Raw genomic sequence first — 15,311 nt, forward strand, 5'->3', positions numbered from 1 at the left:
CAACCTGACCCTAACAGCAGAACGACTGGGAATGACTGGTCACTATGACACACACTGACCACCGGGGGCAGACGCTCAATGCAGAAGCTGCCCTCTGGTGGTCAGGGCACTCTCACATGGGAGGAGCTCTGCTCAGCCACAAGCCAGGCTGATGTCTGCCAGTACAGCGGTGGTAGTGGGAGCCTCTCTCACCTCCTCAGCAGCACTAAGGATGTCCAACTGCAGCTTAGGTCTGGTCCCCGCTGGCAAGTGGACATCTCCCAAGGGCTCCTGGGCTGCCAGAGGGCACAGGCCAGGCTGAGGGACACCCCCGAGTGCACAAATTTTTGTGTACCGGGCCTCTAGTATTAAAAGTAGATCTTCAGAACATTTCCAAAGCCCCCCTTGAATCTCTGTGTAAAGTCTGAACGTCTAACTTCGACTGTCACTCGTTTTCCACATAGAGTACTCCAGCCCTGCACGTAATCTCCTCTGTTCAGTGAAAAAGTCTAGCATATTCATGCCTTTTGTTTGCATTTGCTTTGTAACTTGCAAAGCCTGTTTTATATCTGCTCTGTTGTTGAAGCCAGTAGTACCCTGAGAATCTGATGGGACAGAGCCTCGTCTCCAGTCCACGTGAGGCCTGAGGTAGTTGAGACACTTGTTCAGGGGCAGAGATGGGCCTTGGACCTGGGCCCTGACTGCTGGCTCTGCAGTCTTGCAGTGCATCACCTGTTTGATCAGTCACCCCGCTCTTTGGGACAGAGATGGCAGGGTCACAGAGAACATGACCCTGCCCTTCAGAGAGCTCTCACACAGGTGGGGAAGTAAAATCAGGTGTGTTCATCAGTCAGGAGTCAGTGGTGGCCAGTGAGAGGCCCGGGCGGTAAGGGCTGTGGTTAGAGGAGAGGTGCATAAATGCGGGTGAAGTGATTGGGGCTCCACATAGATGCCAGCACTGGAGCTGGGAGCCTGGGAGGAACTTCTGAGCTGCAGGGAGATGTGACAGGGTAATGCCTGATCCCAGGGAGGGGCGGAGTGGCTTCTGGAGTCTCAGCAACACAGGAAGGGTCTGGGGGAAGGTCTGGGGGAGTGTCCACACACAGGAAATCGTGTGTGCATCTGGTCTTCCTTCCTCTGCCACAGCTTCTTCCTGCGAGTCCTATGACCACCCTCAGCGAGGCGGAGAGAGTGCAGGCCGCTCTTCAGAGTCCATGAGTGACGGAGTCAGTTCTTTCCTGGTGAGTGGCCCCAGCCAGGCGTCCTCGGGCCGGCTCAGATGGGATAAGGTCACCCGAACAGAGACAGTATGTCCCTCTTAGGGCCCTGTCTAGTTCTTGTCTCAGTTCAGAGCCCAGGGCTGAGTTTTGAGTTTTGTTTGGTTTTTTATCTTCACCTGAAACTATGTTTATTAATTTTCAAAGAAGGAGAGGGAAAGGATGAGAAACGTCCATGTGAGAGGAAGATCGATCCATTGCCTCCCATATGCGCCCTGATCAGGGATGGAACCCACAACCTTGTGGTATACAGGACGATGCTCGAACCAACTGAGCCACCCAACCAGGGCTCCCTGGATTGAGGAACCTGCTGTAGAGGAAGTGTGTGTATTTAGGTACACTAGACCACAGGCTCACCAACCCTGTGGGTAAACAGGAAGGTCTAAATGCAGAAGGCCCAGGCTCTGGATGGCGGATCTCAGGCTGCATCCTCACCCGCCAGGTCTCCCCTGGGGGAGTGGCTGTGTGACTGCAGGCATAATTATGGCTTGAATGTAGGATCCCAGGCCGCCCTCTGCGGTGGCTGACCACAGTTCTGCAAGGTGTCAGGCCCCAGCTGAGCAGATTGGGCCTGGCTTCAGGTGCCTGGGAAAAAAAATGGAAATTAGGTAACCAATGCAGAAGCAGTTTAGTTCTACTTCTGGATGCACAGGGCAAGAATTAAAGGAAGGCCGTGGTCAGGGTTGCTGCATTGCACACTCTGGCAGCTCTGCCTGCCCCGTAGTCACCCTGGGAGCTGGCCTGAGTAGCGCAGCTGGCCCAGCCCTCACCTGCCAGGGCCAAAGCCTCTAATATGCTCCTGGCCCAGGGCCTGACACACTGACTTCCCAATGGTGAGTCCACACTGACGTGGAGGGAGGTCCTGGACTAACCGGTGCAGCCATGGCCTGTGCTGCCCTCTGCCTGGGGCAGATGGAAAGCCTCATGGGCCCAGCCACTAAGGAGATTTCATGCTAAACATTTATCAAAAATTACAAGGGATCCCCAAGGGAGCCTGAGAGCTAGAAGGTTCCCACAGGGGGACTTCCTGTTGCCCACTCTTTCTCTGGTTTCCCAGGGTCTGCCTTACAGCTTCACGGCGCACCTCACTGGTCGTGCCTTTTCCTCCCTGGTGCACAGGTCCTCACCGCTGTGGTTTCTTCTTGCCAGTGATGCTGTATTTCTGTCACTCTCCTTCCTAGCCGGGGAAAACACTCATAGGCCGATCAGACAGCACCAATTCCGAAGACAACTATGTGCCCATGAATCCCGGCTCCTCCACTCTGCTGGCCTTGGAGCGAGCAGGTGACAACTCCCAGAGCGTCTACATCCCCATGAGCCCAGGACCCCATCTCTTTGACCCCCTCAGCTACCCTGCAACAGCCCTTTCTATGCATCGAGGCTCCAGCCGGGGGAGTGAGATCCAGCCACCCCCTGTCAACCGCAACCTCAAACCTGACCGCAAAGGTAAGTCCAATCTTTCCTGGTCCCATCTCTGGACAACGGCCAGGGGCTGTTTGCATTCATTTAGCGATCAAGTGGGTCCTGCACTTTTTAACACCCCGAAGTCTCACACACATGGACCTGCAAATACATCCCAGTGGTCTGGCACCTTAGGGACTGGTTGAGGGAGAAGCCTGGTGTCCAGAGCTTGCGGGGGGCGGGGGGGAGGTGGGGGCTCAGGACAGGCCACATTCTGGTTTCAGCTCCGCCACCTGCTGACATGTGAGTAGAGACAAATCATTCTGTGTCTGAGCCTAGTTTCTTCATTTGTGAAAAGGAGAATATAATACAGTGATGGCGAACCTTTTGAGCTCGGCGTGTCAGCATTTTGAAAAACCCTAACTTAACTCTGGTGCCGTGTCACATATAGAAATTTTTTGATCTTTGCAACCATAGTAAAACAAAGATTTATATTTTTGATATTTATTTTATAGATTTAAATGCCATTAACAACGAAAGATCAACCAAAAAAAATGAGTTCGCGTGTCACCTCTGACACGCGTGTCATAGGTTTGCCATCACTGATATAATACGTACCTCCCAGAGGAATTGAGGGGCATCGCTACATCTGAAAGTTCCTCCTTGTGCATAAAATATTGTGCAAGGATAACTTGGAACAGTTTAAATTTGAGTAGAGTGGAACGGGCAAAGCAGTCTATTAAAAGGTCACTCTGACGTAATAGAAAGGTGTGAGCATTCAAACCAGGTAAATGGGGGTTGGAATCCTTATCCAAGGCTTCCTAGGTGTGTCTTTGGGCAAATCCTTTAAGTTCTCTGAGCCTCAGTTTCCTTGTCTGTGAAGTGGGAACAGTAGTTCCTGCCTCCGGGGTTGTTCGGAAGGAAGCATCCGGGAGGTTGAGTCTGGTCCACAGCAGGTGCTCAGTGAAGTTGGCTCTGTGTTCCCGACCTCTGGACCAGGAGGACATGCTGGGGTTCCCGCTGCTCCCACCTCAGGCACCAGCCTTGGATCCGTGGCAGGGACTAGAGGGAGAAGTCGAGTCACCTCTGGTGGAGATGAGCCCCGTGGGTCTGGTCACCTGGGAATTCAGGTCTTAGCATTTGAATGGAAGCCTGCAAGGCTGTGGCCTTCATCTCCCTCCACTTGAGGGTCAGAGGTGGTCATGCCGGCATTCTCCCATATAAACGTCCTCCCTCATTTACCTACATGGTCACAGATCTGGGGAGAGAAACCTGTTGTCAGACCCTCTGTCCTCACTTTAGATTCAGAAAATATGATTCCTGTAGACACAATGCAAAAAATCTGTACTTTGGCATCTGAAGACAGACTTCGAGGCCTATCAACATGGGCAAAGAGCACATCGCCGCTCAGCCTGTGTCCCTCTGTGCGACCAGGATGATCTGAGGGCTCTCACACTCACCCTGCGTGTCACATGTAAGTGTGACATCATTACTCACTGCCGATAACACAATTTTCCTCCCTGCTCCAGTGAAGCCAACCCCACTCGACCTGCGGAGCAACACCGTCATCGATGAGCTCCCCTTCAAGTCCCCCGTCACCAAGTCGTGGTCGAGGGCCATGTGAGTGTCTTTTTGGAAGTGGGAGGGTGGCCCAGAGCCGTCCGGGTGGGTGAGGGGACCGGTGGCCAGGCTGGGAGTCAGGAAGGCTGCAGCCCGATGATAACGCCGTCAGTAGCTCAGCATTCCCTATGTCTCTGGGAGCTCGGTTCCTCCTGTGAAGGGGGAACAGTTGTATCCACCCTGAAGCAGCTCCTCACCTGGTAGTGATGTGTGGAGCTCTGAGGGCAGAGGTTGGGGTGGGTGAGGGTTGGGGGCCCTGTGGAGGCTGGAAACTCCCAGGTTTACCCTTTGCCTTCCCCCCACCACAGCCACAGCTTCAACTCCGGCTCCTCCCAGTACTGCCGCCCCACCTCCACCCAGAGCATCACCAGCACGGACTCAGGAGACAGTGAGGAGAACTACGTCTCTATGGTGAGTCCCCTGGGCCCAAGGCTCAGTCCCCACTCCACTCACTCCGCCCAGGGATCCCACATTACTTGATATTTTGTTTGTTGCTGCAAATCTTTCTTGAGACACATGAGGCGATGAAGACAGGGTCCCTACCCGCAAAGAGACCGCAGTCACAGGGGCAGAGGAGGCCTGCCTCTGTTGTGACGACACAGGTGGTGTGGAGAGTGCAGCTGCAGGGCAGGCTGGGAAAGGTGGAGGACCCCAAATGACATCTTGGGGGGACTGGACTTTTCCTGTGGGAAGGAGGGAGCCCCCAAAAGGGTTAGCAGGCCAAGTGACTAGACAGGTTTTCAGAATAAGCACTGGTGGCAGGAGCACCTTCAAAGTTAACTCCTTCTTCTATCCTGTTAAAAACCTTTCAAAGTAAAAGATCTGCCCTTCACTCCCTTACGCTGTTGTGCTCAGGGCCATGAGCATATGTGCAGAGGGGAGGCGCACGTGGAAGGACTCTGGAGGCATAGACACAGGCAGCGTGGCACAGGGCCTCCGAGATGGCGGGGAAGAGAGGACTGCACAGAATAGGGTGGTTGCTGCACATGAACCAGCCAACCAGGGGGCAGACAGAGCAGAGGACGATCGCCCTTCTCGCTAGCATGGGGCTTCGCGAAAATCCTGGGCAGTTCACCTGGGGCCTGGACAGAGACAGGACCCTCCTGCAATCCCTGAGGGGCTGCTGAGGGGGCGGGGCCACTTGTGGAGATCTCTGAGCAGCTGGGGGAGCACACTGCTGTAGGTCATGGGTGGGGGTGTCAAGAGAAGCAGATTTGCTGCAAAAGACTTCCCAGTGTCCAGTGCACAAAGGGAACGAGCTCTTGTCATGATTCAGCAGGCGAGGGCTGGGCTGTGGGGAAGCCTGCAGGGGGGAGCTGGCCTGGAGGGAAGGACGGCTCAGTGGGAGGAGTACAGGTTTGGGAGCCAGGACAGACCTGGTTCCCGCCCCTGCTCAGCAGCTGTACAACCACAGGCCACGCCACGGCTCTGAACCAGTTTTGTCTTTGTTTTAAAAAATCAGTATTGCCATCAGGGTTTTAGTGAGCACGCGCCAGGCCCTGACCCGGTGTGCGCCTCCAGGGGGGCCAGCAGCTCCAGCTCCCAGAGGCGAGCTTTCCGGTGGGGGGTTAGGCCAGTTCCCAAACTTACTAACAGGACTTTCCTCCCTGTGACAGCAATACCCAGTGTCTGCCTCGCCCATTCCCAGCGGCACCAACAGTCCAGCCCCGAAGAAGAGCACCGGCAGCGTCGATTACCTGGCCCTGGACTTCCAGCCAAGCTCTCCAAGCCCCCACCGCAAGGTGCCTGGGGTGGGCTGGGGTGGGGGCCAGGGCTTTGGTGGGGTGCCTACGCCCCAAACAGCAGCACTTCCCTCTTGCTGCTTGACTGTGCTTTCATCCGGGTCTTACAGGGCTCACACACACACACACACACCCATCCCCCCCTCAGCTCACAGGTACGTGGGCCCAGGCACCTGGTCAGCCAGGCCATTCCCTGTGCAGAGGGGCAAACAAAAGCACAGAGTGAATGAGCGACAGACCCGGGACTCCTATGTCCTGGTCCCAAGCTCTCTGAGCAGAGCTCACTGCCTGGTGGGTCCCAGAGCCCTGCTCTTGACGCAGTGGCCTGAGGGGACTCTGGGCCTAGGCCACCTCCACAGGACGTACAGATCTGCACGGTCTAGAGGCAGGGCGGGCACTGGCCTCAGCTCAGGTCCCCCGCAGGGATACACAGAGGCCTGTGGCTGGTGCTGCTTGGCACCCAGCACATACCCTCCCCTGGAGGAGTGGTCACGAGGTGGGTGGGGACAGAGCTGTGGGCCTGGGTCCCCCTTGGGGCTGGAGGGATGATGCCGTGTGGAGTGGAGGCTCTAAAGGCCACTTTCAGAAAAGGACAAGACTCCTACGGCCAGTCTGAGCAGCCAGCGAGGCCAACCTCCTCTCCCGGGACAGCGTCCTGGGGCTCCCCGCCAGCCCCTCATGGGGACTCACAGCACTTCTACTCCCCCCTCTGCCCTCAGCCGTCCACATCGTCTGTCACTTCCGACGAGAAGGTGGACTACGTCCAAGTGGACAAGGAGAAGACGCAGGCCCTGCAGAGCACCATGCAGGAGTGGACAGACGTGCGGCAGTCCTCGGAGCCTTCCAAGGGTGCCAAGCTGTGAGGGGGCTGCCAAGCCTGGAGGGGGGTCCAGGCACTGAAGCTGGCTCCTCCCCATCTCCCCTCTCTCCTCTCCTGTTGCCCCTTCCAACCTCCCCTCTACTTGGCCACCCTTGGCTTCAAAGCACTGAGGTCAGGGACCCTGAGCCTTTCCTGGGAGGTAGGGCCTGACGGAGGCACCGCCTCCACCCCCCAGGCCCACCTCTGGTTTTTACCAGTGATGGCCATGCCTCCATTCACCTTAGTTAGGGCGCTTGCCAAAAGCATCCTTCAGCCTCTTCCTGCCCGTGAGACCTGAGTACCTTCCAGATGTGTGGAGGGAAGTGCCGGGGCTCGGAGCTGGACTCCACACCTCACCTCCCTCCCAGCCCCCTGGCCGCCGCCTCTGGGCTGCCTCCTTCAGTCCCGGAAAAGCCCATCGTCTCACTGACCAGGACGACGAGGACCAGCAGACCAAAGTGGACATGGACTTTATCCCTTTCTGTCTCAGCAGGGGAGAGGCAAGGCCACCAAAAGGCAAAGGAGTTGAGAAGGAAGGTTAGAGGTGGTCTCTGGGTACAAAGGACTTAGATCCCCAGCTGCATTGCCCACCCCCCACTTTCAGCCAAGTGGCAGTGCACCTGTTGCAGGTGGAGGGGCAGAAGAATGAGGACAAAAGGAAGGAAAAACTGAGGACGAAGGGCAAGAAGAACAAGGAAAGGGCCATAACCCAGGAGATGGAGAGACAAGGACACAGAATGATCCTCAGGGGCCGGCCCTGAGAGCTTCCCCAGGACCTCCTCAAGTTCCTGCCACCTGAGGGTACCACGTGAGAGAGGGCTTGGGCGGGGCTGGATGATATGGGGTATGAGAGAGAGGGAGCCTGGGGGGCACTGGAGGTGATGCAGGGGCTGAGGGGCGACCCTGGGACAGCAGTGGGCTGGGCAGAAGGCAGTGCATGGACATGGGGGATGGGCAGCAAGTTTCTGCAAGATGAGCAGTGCAGGGGTTGCAGGTGACAGATGGATGAGAGGCAGGAGTGAAGGCCTTGTGGGGACAGCATAGCAAATATACCCAAAGAGCCCGGTGGAATGGCCGAGGCAGTGCTGTGGGGATCAGGATGGAGCAGAAAGTGAAGGAGAGATGTCATGTGAGGGGAGTGGTGTGTGTAGTGTCAGTTCCCAGCAGTGATGGACGGCGGGGAAAGCAGTGCAAAGGAGAGAGCAGGGCAGAGCCTGGAAGATGACGCGGGATTCGGGCCAGGGGTTGGTGCCAACTGAGTGTTTCTCAGCTCCTCTCACTATGTTGAACCCTCACAGCCCAGGTGCCACGTGGGACTCAAACCTGGCTGCAGGGACAGAAGGGGGGCTTCACCTCAGCCGCTTTCTCCTGAGCCAGGGCCAGGGGGGAATCTGAATATTATGTTAAAAGTTCTTGGCCAAAGAACTTCTAGTTTCAGAGGGAACTGGGAAGATGAGATGTTTGATCCTGCCCTGGGAAGTAGACCATCCCAACAAAGATGACTTCCCACTATACCGAATGGAGGTGGCTACCGCTCTTTCAGTTTCTGTGAGTGTGTGTATACACCCCTCACCAGCCCAGGGCCTGACCACTCCCTGAGAAGTCACATCCTGGAGAAATTACTTTCTCCACAGTAGCCCCTCCTCCCGTATCATCACCCAGCACATGTATTAATGGCTGCTGGGACCAGGCTCTGGGACAGGCACTGAGGACACAAGGTATTGGTAATGGCCATGAGAGACTGAAAATGCTGCTGCCCCCTTCCTAGGACGAAACACAGCCATCCCGAAGTGGCTGGAGCATGAGTGAGGAAGCGAGGCTGCTCCGGGAGGTAGGTGCCAGGGCAGGCGTGGGAAGGGGCTGAGATCAGATGAGGTGGCTTCTAGGGAAAGGAGGTGCCCGAGATGGGGCTCAGAAGATGGGTCAGATTTTTAAGTGGAGGAAAAGGCTTGGCGAGCCTTGTGCTTTGGGAACAGAAGACCTTTGGGAGTACGGGTCCCTGGCTCCGTGTTCCCGCATGGGAAAGGGCAGTGGTGGCCATGGCCTACCATAAGCGGGTGTGCCGTTCCCTCTATCCAGCCCTGACTGTGTCCCTAGGAGGGGAGCTTTTAATGGCACCACCCCTGTGCCCAGCAGGCTACAGGTAGGCCCAGGTGTGGGTGCCCTAATGTCAGTATTTTCTGGATGTGCCATGATGTGGACTGGCTGGCGTCTTCAGAGACTGTGTTCAGATCTAATCTGAAAGGAGCCCTCCCTTCAGTTCTTGGTTCCTGTAACTCCCAAACTCTTAGGGTAGAGATGGAAGGAAGTACAAGAGAAGAGGACACTGGCTCACAAGCCCCACACTACTGGGTGTTTAGCACATACCTGTTGGCTCAGTTTAAGAAACTGGTCCTTTGGCCTCTTGAGCCAAAGCTCCCCTCTCCTGGTGGCCTGGCAGGACTGGGGTTGCTGTCTCAGCACCTTTAACACAGGACTTCTGCCTGGGGTGCCCTCCTTCACCTCCAGCTCCACCTCTGCCAGGTTACACACGGCAGAGCAGGAACTGAGAAAAGAGGGAGAGGTTGCTACAGGGAGATGTCGCTCCCTCAGACCTTGGTTTGCCCATCTATGAAATGGGTGGTTAGATTAGGTCTCTGAGGCCCCTGATAGGGCGGATGCTCAGCTGTTTTAAGGGAGAACTCCCTTCCCTGTGACCTCTCTCAAGGGTCTGGATCACTAGGGATGGGCAACACCCAAACATTAGCCAGTTAACCCAGTCTCTTCCTTGATTGAGTTTGGTAACCTCTCCATCTGAAACCACTCCAACTTGCCCCATTCGTAGGACAGAAGCACAGCCATTCTGCAGTGATTGGAGCACAGGCTCCACCCCAGTCTGCCCTTTGCCCCCTTACCTGCCATGGGGTTAAGGCCTCAGCCCCCACGAGGCCAGGCCCCTCACCCCCACCCTGCCGCACCCTTTGACGAGCTCTGGAAGCAGAGCGCAGTGTGTCCTTCCTCTCTCTGGGCCTCCCTCTGCAGAGTGTGGGGGATGAGCTGACCACAGGAGCTTAAAGCCTCTCCTACAGGCCGTCATCCTGGGACCCCAAGCTCTTTGGGGCCAGGTCGGCTTCCTTGAGGGGGTGTCCCACTGGAAAGTCAGGCTGTCACGTGCTATTTGGTGTGTGTGTGTGTGTGTGTGTGTGTGTGTGTGTGTGTGTGTTGGTTACATGTCTTGAAGTTTAGAATCCTTCACACGGAATTGTTGCTGTTTGTCAGGAACAGAGATAGGCTAGGAGACGCCCAGGCTTGGGTTCTTGCCCTGTTACCATTTAAAATTGACATTTAATTTTTCAAATCACTGTTGGTGCCTAATCACTTAAGTTATTAATTTATTCTGTTTTCTTTTTTAAAAACAAAAAAATTGTAACATATTTATCCTGTGAGTAGGTCTGGGGTGGGGCGGGCACGGGTTTGTGTGGGTCATTTTTGCTGTGGTGACACATGGTACAGGCCTGACGCGTGCAGGTCGCTTTTTACTGTGGTGTTGGAGCAGGACAACAATAAAGTCCAACGGAAGCAACCAGCTGGGCTGCCATGTCTGCCTGTGGGAGGGGCTGGGGCGGACCGGGCCAGCCTGTGTGCCGTGTGTCAGCGTGAACACATGCTCGATGAGAACATGCTTTCTCGGGGTCCTGGAAAGGCTCTGGGCCAGCTTTCATTTTAGCAGAAAGTAACTGCTCCTTGGAGAGAAGCTTGGGCACTTTTCTTGGCGAGAAGCGAGAATGAACCCTCCTTACCTCAGAATCCGTCCTCCTGGTGTGTAAAATGGGAACTGCAGTAACCTCCACCAATTCATCTTTCTTAGAAGGCACCCTGCCCCGGGACTGAACAACGAATGTGTGACTTGGCGCCAACAGACTCTCGGCCCGCTTTTGCTGGGCCCTGCAGCGGACATTTGAGGGTCTATGACACTTGGGCCCAAACGCAACTCCTCCACCTACAGCACAAGCAGGAGGCCTTGAAACCAAGCCCTGGCCACACCACTGGCCACCACCTTCCCACTTGGTTTGTTCTCCCAAAGGGGACAGGCAGGGTTGTGGGAAAGGGGCCTCCACATGAGGGCTCTGTGTGCCTCCCCAGCCCCACAGGTGGGATGGCACCTGGGGAAGGCCTGCCTCCCAGCTTTCTTCCTGGCCTGGACCCACATCCAGCCAGGGGAGGCCCCTGCTACTCAGATCTCAGATGGAAAGAAGAAGGAACATGGTATCGGCATGAGCTACTGATGGACAGGCCAGAGTTCCTGGGGTCTGAAAATCCCCAGATACTGGGCTGCAGCCCCACCCGATGGGCCCCTGTCAGCACCCATCGGGCAGCCCCTGGCCTGTGCACCCACCACCCCTCCAAAGGCAAAGGGCTCCCGCTCCTCAGGATGCCGGGCATTCTTCCTTCCCTCTGCAGCGCCGGCCTCTGCCTCCCGTCCTCACCTGCTCACAGAGCACTTCCCTGCAGGTGCTGCCCCCCCGCCCCCCCTGCGTGGGATGCCTGACAAGTCAGCGAGCAGGGGGACCCTCCTTACTGCCTAGACACGCGACATCACAGCCACTGGGTGGGAAGGAAGACACCTTCAAAGGCTTCAGAGAACCCATTTTATTCCTGTTTGAGACCCTGGGTCTCTGCTCTCCATGGAGAAGGGGTACAGCCGTGTCAGGGCACCTGAGGTCAGTATCTCCTCCCCGCCAGGCCCTCCCACCAGCCCCCAGGCTGGGGCTCTCTCTCTTGGCCACTGAGCAGGGGCTGAGCCAGCCGGCTTTCCCGGACAGACAGTGGCTCCGTGAGAAACAGACACATTGGCAGTAAATAAGGATTCTCCGTCTCACCCAGAGGGGATGCCCACAGTGGCATCTCAGGCACTGAGGCAGGCTAGGGAGTGGGGGGGGCTTCCCACTGGGGGGGCTGTCCTCACGCTGGTCAGGGCAGACAGTCTCTGATCCTGAGCCAGGCTGCTTCCCACCTCCCCTCGCTCGGGAAAGCGCAGACACCCACACGTTACCGGTGAATCCCTCAGAGAGCCGGACAGTCTCGGGTGGGACGCAGCCCCAATCCGTGCAAGGCCTGGCTCCTGCTCAGCTCTCCATACTGTCCAACAAAAGGACCACCTACAAGGAGCTAGAAGGGCAAGGCTACTTGATGGCAAACACTGGCGCTGTGAGGTTCGGCCCTGTCGGGGGTCTGCAGGGGACAAGGCCAGAGTGTCCATCTAAGGTGCTTAATTGGCCAGGGCACTTGGTAAAATCCTAATGGGGTCGAGCCCAGTGTCGGGGCCCGAGGCCAAGTTTAAGGGGCTTGGGTCTCACCTCTCCACCTCAGTCCCTGTGTCCCAGCAGCTCCCTCTCCACCTTTCTAGCCCTCGGAAGGGCCTGCCTTTAGGACTGGACCTGCCTCCACGGCCCCTCTCAGGCCCCCCTGCCCTGGGCCTCCCAGAAGAAAGGGGTCAAGGCCTCCCCTGAGGCTGGCGCCCCCACAGGCAGGAACAGGGGAGGCTCCCATTAGAAGACCAGTCTGTGGAAGTCACCACCACTGCCACCAGCAGGGCTGCAGCCCCCAGGAGAGCCTTCATCCTCATCCTTGTCTTCGTCGAAGCCCTTCCCCCAGCACGGGGACCCGGGGAGTGCAGAGATGTAGGCCGCCCTGCTCCGTGCCTCCTTCTCCTGCTCCTGGAACACAGGGGAAAGGGGGCAGGAAGCTCAAAACTCAGGCTCAGAAACAAGTCCTCCTTCACTCCCTGCCCATGTCCCCCCAGGCCCAGAGGAGCCACGCTTCTGCCCTAGCGGTGCTCAGCCCCGTGGGCAGACAGGAGGAGGGACCCGTCCTTCCATCTACACCGAGGCTTCCAGCTCATTCTTCCTGCTCCCAACAAAACCCAGCCCTTGGAGCAAAGGAACTCATTCAGACTAACTAGGCTGACAGTTGCGAAGAGCCTGATGCGACACCAGGAGGCAGGAGGCCCAGGGATTTCAGGGGTCACGTCACACACACAGGGACCCTCCGACAGCTTCCTGGCACCATTGTCCAGCTCTGCCTCAGGCACTGGGCACGGACTCTCCTGTGTCCGAGCTCTGCCTCCTGCCGAACGGAGGCGGGCCTCGCTGGGCAGCTGGTGGGAATGTACAAGCGGCCCCGTGTCCCACCCCGGGTGCCACCTTCCCCACACACTCGGACCCCAGGTGCTGCTGTCCGGAGGTCCCAGGCGGCCACTGCCGTTGTTAGTCAGAGCCCTCTCACTGTCAGAGCCCTGGTGTTCCAGTTGCCAAGTATTTTGACACCAACCTTGACATCAAAGAGTAGACGGTGGCAGCTCGCTGGGTCGGGAGGCCCCTGGGTGCCCAGAGGCACTCTGTCCGCTCACAGAGCCCACACTGCTCCATCGGCACTTACAACCCTGAATAAATACCTGGTGATACTCAGCATCTGTCCCCCTGAAGTGAGGGCTGTGTCTGTCTGGTCCCCTATCTGTCCCAGCACTAAGTGGTGGATGAAGGACAAAAGGAGGAAGGGACTCAAAGGAACAGTAACTCTGGGCGGGTGGTGCTGGGAAGCCCTCCGCCAGGAGCTCAGAGCTCGGATGGGGCCCTGCTCACCTGCAGGAACAGGATGTTGTCCCTGGAAATGGCTTCCATCAGGTCCTTGTGCAGGGCGGGCTCTGTCCGGACTCTGGGGGAGCCTGGTTCAGCCTCGGGGCCCTCCCCAGGCCGCTGACGGTAAAAGAGCACATAGGCCGTGTCCTTGGGGAAGAAGGAGGTGACGTTGCTGACAGACTCGAAGGAGGAGAAGGACACCCGAGTGTCGTTGAACAGGTACCACTGGTGCTCGGGCTCCGGCCTGTCCGTGGCTCCCAGGGCAGGGGCCGGTCGGGCGGCGCCCTCGCGGGCGTAGCAGTAGTAGTGACCGCTCTCCGAGGACACTCCGGAGTGCACCACAACGCTGCACAGGTCGTAGGCCTGGGCCCGGCCCCCGGCCAGCGGCAGGCGGAGCAGCAGGGGCACGGCCACGTCTTCCAGGATCTTGCGGCGCCGCATGGTGCGCAGGTCGAAGGAGAAGCGCAGCAGCGTCAGGATGAGGTAGCGCGGGCCCTGGCTCAGCTCCACCACCTTCTCAGCCTCCTGCAGCGAGGCGCACGACTCACAGTAGTAGCGGTTCTCCTCCTCCAGCCTCTCGGGGGACAGGAAGTAGTTGACCAGGTCCAGGACGGAGCGGGAGCCCTCCCCGGAGGGGGCGGCCCTGGGGGTCCCTGGGCCCGGGCAGGCGCTGTCATTCTCCTGTTTCTCCACCTTCTTCTCCTCTCCTACCACTTTCTCCCCGTCCTCTTCCTCCTCCTCTTTAGTCCTTCCTTCCTCCTTCTCCTTTCGCACCTCCTCCTCCGTTCCTTTCTCCTCCTCCTCCTCCTCTTTCTCCACCTTCTCCTGGCTCCGCTCCCCAGGTCCCTGGGAGCCCAGGCCTCCCATGTCCAGGATGGTTGGGGGGACAGCCCCTGTGATGCAGTGTTTCCTCTGCCTCAGAGGACCTGCCCTGCCTTGGACCTGAGCTGGGGACGGTGGGGGAGACCCGGGGGCTCCCACGCACTCTGCAGGCAGCACCACCGAGCCCAGGCGGCGGTGGCGACAGCGCTCGGGTGGGGGAAAGGCCAGAGAGAGGTCCGTGAAGGCCTCCTCCCTGGAGGAGACGTTGAGGCAGCGGAGACAGCATATCCGAGTCACGATCTTGCCCCCGAACATCTTCTCCACCGAGGTGGAGCTTGGCCCAGGGGGATCCTCTGGTGGGGACGGCGAGCTGGACTGCTTGAGCTTCTGGCAGATCCTGGTCCCCGTCTTCTCTTCTTCGTGCAGCCTGGAGCAGGGAGCAGAGCCTCCATACACACACAGTCCATTCCCAGTGCACTGGCCCGATTCATGCTCTACCCTACTCAGCTGGCCACACAGTCAGACATATGCACATGCAGGAGTCTGCACAGGGAGTATACCTACATGTGCCAAATGGCATCCATGCACTCACAAGCCAGGCACGCACGCTGTGCATTTACTGCATACAGGCGCACAAACCTGCTACACATGTGTGTATGTGCACACACCCCCAAGGCCTGTGACGAACACACACGTGCACACTCAGGTGAGCGCGGTGCAGGGGTATACACGTACACCACTCCCAGGTCACGGTTCAGGTCAGCGTCTCCCAAGCTCCCGTCACACAGCCCCAGTCCCCACCCAAGCACACTTCTCAGACCCTTCCAACGTGCAATGCAGCGTGGAGGGGCGGGCTCCCCCAGGCCTCGCCCCCTCACCGATCCAGCAGGTACTTCAGGTACTCCGAGCAGTCCTGCTGGGCGCCGGGGCTGAACCAGGGTGTCCAGGATGCAGACAGGAAGTTCTCGGGGGAAATGGCAGGCCGCTGGGACCG

The 15,311-nt window shown here is 57.8% G+C and overlaps 2 protein-coding genes across 3 annotated transcripts in view; one reads left to right on the top strand and one right to left on the bottom strand.

Annotated features, from left to right (window-relative positions):
• GAB2 (GRB2 associated binding protein 2) overlaps positions 1-10,443 on the top strand; it is a 46,067-nt gene extending 35,624 nt beyond the window's left edge. For both annotated transcript variants that reach the window (XM_015561436.1, XM_006759884.2), the window contains exons 4-9: positions 1,126-1,220; positions 2,438-2,702; positions 4,187-4,277; positions 4,586-4,688; positions 5,894-6,019; positions 6,739-10,443. In XM_015561436.1, the coding sequence (XP_015416922.1) occupies positions 1,126-1,220; positions 2,438-2,702; positions 4,187-4,277; positions 4,586-4,688; positions 5,894-6,019; positions 6,739-6,882 (824 nt within the window). In that variant the 3' untranslated portion in view covers positions 6,883-10,443. The remainder of the gene's footprint in view (positions 1-1,125; positions 1,221-2,437; positions 2,703-4,186; positions 4,278-4,585; positions 4,689-5,893; positions 6,020-6,738) is intronic.
• A 1,046-nt stretch (positions 10,444-11,489) lies between these two features.
• USP35 (ubiquitin specific peptidase 35) overlaps positions 11,490-15,311 on the bottom strand; it is a gene marked incomplete at its 5' end in the record, with an annotated part of 19,649 nt that continues 15,827 nt past the window's right edge. Inside the window, 3 exons of the mRNA XM_006759887.2 lie at positions 11,490-12,574; positions 13,499-14,744; positions 15,196-15,302. Of these exons, the coding sequence (XP_006759950.1) occupies positions 12,407-12,574; positions 13,499-14,744; positions 15,196-15,302 (1,521 nt within the window). The remainder of the gene's footprint in view (positions 12,575-13,498; positions 14,745-15,195; positions 15,303-15,311) is intronic.

Source organism: Myotis davidii, unplaced genomic scaffold (genome assembly GCF_000327345.1).
Source record: "Myotis davidii unplaced genomic scaffold, ASM32734v1 scaffold916, whole genome shotgun sequence".
In the NCBI taxonomy this organism is placed as follows: domain Eukaryota; kingdom Metazoa; phylum Chordata; class Mammalia; order Chiroptera; family Vespertilionidae; genus Myotis; species Myotis davidii.